We start from the raw sequence: 6,853 nt of genomic DNA on the forward strand, positions 1-6,853 counted from the left end.
TGCATTAGTTTTTTTTTTTTTTTTTTGCAAATCTTGTTAAATCCTTACCAACAACTAAATCCTTACAATTTTTTTGCTAAAAAAAAGGACAGATATTTTAGGAATTTTGGCACCCCTCCATTAGGATTTAACGAAAAATTCTAACCGATTGTTGAAATTGAAGAAAATTGAAAGATTGATACACTAAATTAAAAAAATTTATAGTTTAAAAGTATAATTACAAAAGTGATGAAAGATTAGGTACTGGTAATTAAAGTTTTTTCAAAATTTGGAGATCCTAAACAATGCTATCCATTTGGAGATCCTAAACAATGCTATCCTCATTTGGGAAGCAAAGTTTTTGATATGAACATAAAATTCTACAATTTGTAGAAAATGTTGATACACTAAATTAAAAAATTTTATAGTTTAAAAGTATAATTACAAAAGTGATGAAAGATCAGGTACTAGTAATTAAAGTTTTTTCAAAATTTGGAGATCCTAAACAATGCTTTCCATTTGGAGATCCTAAACAATGCTATCCTCATTTGGGAAGCAAAGTTTTTGATATGAACATAAAATTCTACAATTTGTAGAAAATGTTGACATAACTTGCATTAGTCTATCTTAGGGTTCGTTTGGTTTTGCGATTTCAAAAAGTGCGATTTAAAATAACGATTTTAAAATGTGCGATTTGAAAAAAGTGATTTTTAAAAACGCAGTTAAGCGTTTGGCAAAATCGCAGTTTGGCCTTTAAAATCGCGAATTTACCTTTAAAATTCTGCGTTTTCAAAAAAGCACCATCTTATCTGCGATTTGAAAAAACAGATTTTTTGCGTTTTCAAATCGCAATTTTTAAAAACGCAGTTCCCAAACGATCAATGTTCTGCGATTTGGTTTAAAATCGCACTTATTGTCTACGAAATCGCAATCCCAAACGTACCCTTAGAATAATTGTAGTTTAATTAAATAAAGATAATTATAATTATATAAGTCAGAGTCTTTTAATTATTTGTAGCACTATGATAACAAATGCGCACTCGCCACAAATACTGTATATTTTAAAAAAGGTTAAATATAATGATTGATGTAAAACAGAATCCTATTTAACATGATCATCACTTTCTTTTGTTAGTCTTGGTATTTTGTTGAATTAAATTTTGGAAAAACATCTTAATTACTTGAATATATATATATATTCAGGAGTAGGCTGGAAGTGATCAACTCTCTCACAAGAGGAGTCCAAGTTTTCTTGTTCACTCATTCATATTCTGGCATCATTCTTCTTCTACCATTTTTCTAGCTGCAAGTTAGAGAGGGATGGGTACCACGAAGACTAAGCCATGGCTCTTACTTGTTCTGCTTCTAATCCTGTCTTGTTACAGAGCATGCTTCTCCATAGCTGGTATTACCCTTTCAGCAGGTCAGTCTCTTTCCTTTTCAAAGAAAGAGATCATATTATCTCAAGGTGGCACTTTTGAGCTCGGTTTCTTCACTCCAGGCTCTTCAGGAAAAATCTACCTGGGCATATGGCATAAATGGTTTGGTCCGAAGGAAACTGTTTGGATAGCAAATAGAGAAAACCCTTTGTCTGACCCATCTTCGTCAAGACTTGACCTCTCAGAAGATGGCAATCTACTCCTGTTTGAGGGTTCCTCCAAGATCCCATTTTGGTCGACAAATTTGACATTTCCCGGGTCAAATATAACTGAAGCAGTACTTCGTGATGATGGGAATTTTGTTTTGAGAAACAGGTCGAACAGGTCTTCTGTATTCTGGGAGAGTTTCGACCATCCAACCGATACATGGCTGCCAGGTGCAAAGCTTGGGGTCGATAAGCTCATTTCATGGAAAAATTCAGAAGATCCAGCACCTGGTGTGTTCTCGATGGGGTTAGACCCAAATGGAAGCAATCAGTATTTCTTAGAGTGGAACAGATCTCAAATCTATTATAGTACTGGAGTTTGGAACGGAAAATATTTCAGCTTAGTTCCTGAAATGAACAGATCGAATTCTATCTTCAACTTCACTTTTGTGCCAAGTAAAAATGGAAGTGATGGATATTTAACTTACTCTCATCGAAACCCTTCCTACCTTTTTACCCTTTCTAAATATCGGGTTGACTACAGAGGACAGTGGAGTGGACAAGTGTGGATGTCTGGCACTTCGGAATGGAGTTCATTTTCGATTACACCGAAGAATCTATCTAATGTCTTTGCTTTGTGTGGTGCGTTTGGCGTGTTACAGTACCCTGAGGATAACTCAACCCCTTGTCAGTGTCTAAAAGGTTTCGAACCATTTTCGATGAACTACACCAGACTAAACGAATGGCGAGGTGGCTGCGTGAGGAAATCCCCTTTGCAATGTGAGAATAATACGTATGCTAATGGAAAAAAAGATTGGTTCCTGCAAATATCAAACATGCAATTGCCTGCTTATTCGAAAGCATATTTGGCCGTGGATGCTAGTAGATGTAAATTGGCTTGCATGGAGAATTGTTCTTGCACTGCTTATGCTTATAATAGGAGTGGGTGTATGATATGGGAAGGAGCTCTTTTCAGCTTACAGCAACGCGGGACTGGGCAAGATGTCTATCTCAGACTTGCTGCTCATGAGTATCTAGATCCAAGAACCAAAGGTAGGATGAGTCACATGAGTGAAATTAATGAAAAGTATGTTTAGGGTTGAGCTAATAGTGATTCTTGTCATTTTAATCAGGCAAAAAATGGAGAGTATGGGTAGCTGTGCTGGTCCCTGCAACAGGGCTTATCTTATGCCTCGTCATTTGTTTTTCAACCAAAAGAAAGCTCAAATACATAGGTAAGTATAAACGTTCTAACCGTACATAGAAATCGCTATAAAAAATAAAAAATAATATAATGTTACTCTTTACACTCATTTTACATCAACTAACATAACACCGTGATTTAAGTCTAAGAACTAACTTAACACCGTGATTTAAGTCTAAGTTCTAAGGAACATCATAACACAGCTTTTCTAATGGCCGAAAATGAAAAGCTATTTGTATCATTAGTCGGTGAAGATAGTATTTCAGGCTCTTGAAACTATCTGGACCTAGTTTGTGGGGTCCTCCTACAAATTTATCCATGTCTCCGGGAAGGAGTTTTGCAGTTATTTGGTCATTTCATTGATATGAGAATGATTTACTATATATATTAGTAGTACTTATTTGTGAAATGATTAAAAAAACTTACTTACCTTTTGGATACTGGCATTGTTCATTGTGGTACGTTGAACTTTGGTGAACCTAATGATGTCACCTCAGTTGGTTATCTTGGACCAACCACTGGATTTAATTCCATGTATAGTAACCAATTCTTATCATTCTATATCAAACAGGAGAGAAGGCCTCAAGCAATAATATACTCTCATTCGATTTTGATATTGAACTCCATGCAAAGGATGTTGAGTTACCACTATTCAGTTATGACAGTATATCAGCTGCAACCAATAAATTTTCAACTTTGAATAAGCTTGGAGAAGGAGGCTTTGGACCTGTTTACAAGGTACGTACATTATAATACATTTATCTAATGAATTAATCTGCTTTGAACATTATTGAGAAAATTGACATTAATGGTAAACCTTTGTAAATCGTGAAAGTTTAAAGAGCTTATCATTCTCCTTCATAGGGAAAATTACTCAGAGGGCGAGAAATTGCAGTGAAGATGCTTTCGAAAAAATCTGGACAAGGAATTGAGGAGTTCAAAAATGAGACAATACTAATTGCAAAACTCCAGCATAGAAATCTTGTCAGAATCTTAGGTTGTTGTATTGAGCGAAATGAAAAGATGTTGATATATGAGTACATGCTCAATCAAAGTTTGGATTTGTACCTTTTTGGTGAGTGAATATTTATGTATAAATGTGTATATATTTTCCTCTAATATGTTTCTAGGTTCTTAAGTACTAATTTTCTTAGTTGTACTATTTAAACAGATCAAACAAAGAAAAACATGTTAGATTGGGGGACACGCATACACATTATTGAAGGAATTGCACAAGGGATTCTTTATCTTCATCAATATTCAAGGTTACGGATCATACATAGAGATCTAAAACCCAGCAACATTCTTTTGGATAGTGAAATGAATCCGAAAATATCAGATTTTGGGATGGCTCGAATAGTTGGAGACAATGAAACAGCAACAAACACACGTCGAATTGTCGGAACTTAGTAAGTATGCAATCTATTTCACATCTAATATCTCCAAAGAAAATGATTGGAGCACTACAAGTTTGTAAGAAACTTGTAGTAAAAGTTGTATTACTCCTATCAGCACTCTATTCGCAATTCTCAGCTAAATTTGGTGAACAAACTACTAATAGAGTCATTTCCTAAATTTTGAAATGCAGTGGCTATATGTCTCCTGAATATGCTATGGATGGTTTGTACTCGATAAAGTCAGATGTGTTTAGCTTTGGAGTATTGGTACTAGAGATTGTGAGTGGCAAGAAGAACACTGGTTTCTATAACAGCGAGTCACTCAATCTTCTTAGATACGTATGTAGTTTCTATACTCTCCCAAATTCTTTATGTTTTATATTAATCTTATAAATTAAAATGCTATTAGTTTTTTTAGTTAAATTTAGTCTAATTTGAAATGAAACTAGGCTTGGGAGCTGTGGATAGATGATCGAAGTTTGGAGTTGATGGAGCCAACAATAGGATATCCTTCGTCCACTTCTGTTCTATTGAGATTCATTAACATTGGCCTTCTTTGTGTCCAAGAAAGGCCAACTGATCGACCTGCCATGCCTGATGTAGTCTCAATGATTAGCAATGAACATGCTCCTCTACCTGCACCCAAGCAACCTGCTTTTACCAGAGGCCGGAATGTGATTGACACAAATTCAACAAATGACAGTACTGCAGAAAATGGCTCAAATAATAGCGTAACTATTTCAACAATGGAAGCGCGATGACTGATTCCTATATCAAAGAAACAAAATGTTGTAAAACTAATCTTTTTGGCTGATTTGTATGCACGTTGATATGCTACATACTTGTCTCTAAATGTTGTCTTTGTTCCCTCATATTTTAGTTTCGTTACCAATAATACTATCCAGATAGAATTTATAAGTTTTTATGTACTACCCACATTAGTTAACACTAGTCTGTAATGTCTTTAAAAGATTATCACTAACCAATTTCCTTCCCCTCCGGCCCTCAGTAAACTAATTGGATACCAAAAATGGGTGAAATCCCAAATCTTTGGCTTGTTCCTCTTTATGTTTATTCATGAAAAAAGCAGGTTTTTAACAAGTAATTCAAGCACACGTCTACTCAATATTTTAGACCCAGACGATGAGCCGAGTAATTTGAACCATACTTGTGAACCTAACATTGTAACTAAAACTACATGTTCTTGAATATTTTGAACCATATCTTCAAATTATGCGATATACAGAACATTGTAACTAACATTAATTGTAATTAAAACTACATGTCTGCCGCCACGTCAGCAATAAGTGTTTTGTTCCTTGATTTTTTTTTTTTGCTTTTTCCTAGTTTTCTTAATTCAGGCAGTTAAAGTTACCCCTACCATAGGCTTCGTTTTGACCCTCACCGGTGTCTTCTTTGCTGCAGTGGTTTATCTTTGGGTATGCTAGCTACTACAGTTATTTCTTTGTTGAGCTACAAATTGTGTTATTGGACCTTTTAAGGTTTATATCCCTTTTTGCGCCCCTAGGCTGCACGATTCATAGTGCGTCTTACCAAACAGCCTTAATTTGCGACCACTTTTTTTAATCTTCGTACCAAGAATATATAGGGTCACGTCATTTATTTGATGCATTTCATTTTAATTTCTGTTTACCACCACTGATAAGGTTAATTTGAGGCTCTTTGTTGGGTTGTCCAACTCTATATTTTTATTTGTTGTAATTGCTTTATTGATATACTTACTATAAAATAAATTTTAAAAAAAAAATTAAAAGAAAAAAAAATGTTACAAGTGAGCCCCACCCCCAAATATGGGATAGTAGAAAACCCGATGCAGTCAAATTCGTCAATATTTGGGATTTTATTTTTTATTTTTTTTAATGTAGGGAACCACATTTAAATTAGGGAATACAACGACAATGCTTAGGAAAATATTTGGGAATACAACGACAATATTTGGGATTTTATTTTTTGTGCTTAGGAAAAAAATAAATAAATAAATAATAATAATAATAATAATAATAATAATAATAATAATAATAATAATAATTCTCATGTCGACTCTAGTGTGTCACAAATTTTAAGTAAAATTCATAATTAAAAGTTGGCTTGCAAATGAAGAATGTGAGCTTATATGATTAAGATTAGGGGTGTAAACGAGCTGAGCCACTCGCGAGCTTATTCGGGATCGGCTCGGTTTAAACTCGACTCGTGCTCGAATCGATTATTAAATGAGCTGTTCGTGAACACGAAAATATGATCGAGTATTAAATGATACAAACTCGTATAAACTCGGTTCGACTCGGTTAAAGCTCGTGAACTCGCTCGTATAAGGATCGACTCGCTTATTAAGGCTCGACTCGTATATATATATATATATATATATATATATATTATATTAATTTGTTAATATATAACCTTTTTTTTATATAATATAGTATATTAATAAACAATATACTAATGTAAGTATAAATTAAATTACAAATAACGGTGGTCATTAGTCAGTATATATTAATTGGTTATAATTTATTGGTTATATGCATAAAAAATAGTAAAAATGAGTAATATCAATACTTAATTATTAGTCATATATATGATATAATGACAATCCAAATACTTAATCATATTATTCATGTAATATAATAGGATTAAAGGAATATATGATCATATAATAATATAACATTGTGT

At 33.7% G+C, this 6,853-nt stretch overlaps 1 protein-coding gene across 1 annotated transcript; it reads left to right on the forward strand.

The window, feature by feature from the left end:
- The first annotated feature begins 1,183 nt into the window (after positions 1-1,183).
- LOC133882375 (receptor-like serine/threonine-protein kinase SD1-8) lies at positions 1,184-5,083 on the forward strand. The gene is made up of 7 exons (XM_062321527.1): positions 1,184-2,617; positions 2,698-2,799; positions 3,340-3,506; positions 3,633-3,843; positions 3,940-4,177; positions 4,357-4,504; positions 4,615-5,083. The coding sequence occupies exons 1-7, from the start codon at positions 1,300-1,302 to the stop codon at positions 4,924-4,926; spliced, it is 2,496 nt and encodes an 831-aa protein (XP_062177511.1). The 5' UTR covers positions 1,184-1,299; the 3' UTR covers positions 4,927-5,083.
- Positions 5,084-6,853: the final 1,770 nt, after the last annotated feature.

The sequence above is a fragment of the Alnus glutinosa genome, chromosome 11, assembly GCF_958979055.1.
Source record: "Alnus glutinosa chromosome 11, dhAlnGlut1.1, whole genome shotgun sequence".
NCBI classification, from domain to species: Eukaryota; Viridiplantae; Streptophyta; class Magnoliopsida; order Fagales; family Betulaceae; genus Alnus; species Alnus glutinosa.

What these genes read in the sequence shown, in the direction of transcription:
- LOC133882375 (XM_062321527.1), top strand. Translation starts at nt 1,300, where the DNA reads ATGGGTACCACGAAGACTAAGCCATGGCTCTTACTTGTTCTGCTTCTA. An exon ending in TCTAGATCCAAGAACCAAAG is followed by an intron (nt 2,618 to 2,697) that starts GTAGGATGAGTC and finishes CATTTTAATCAG; the next exon opens with GCAAAAAATGGAGAGTATGG. An exon ending in AAGAAAGCTCAAATACATAG is followed by an intron (nt 2,800 to 3,339) that starts GTAAGTATAAAC and finishes TATATCAAACAG; the next exon opens with GAGAGAAGGCCTCAAGCAAT.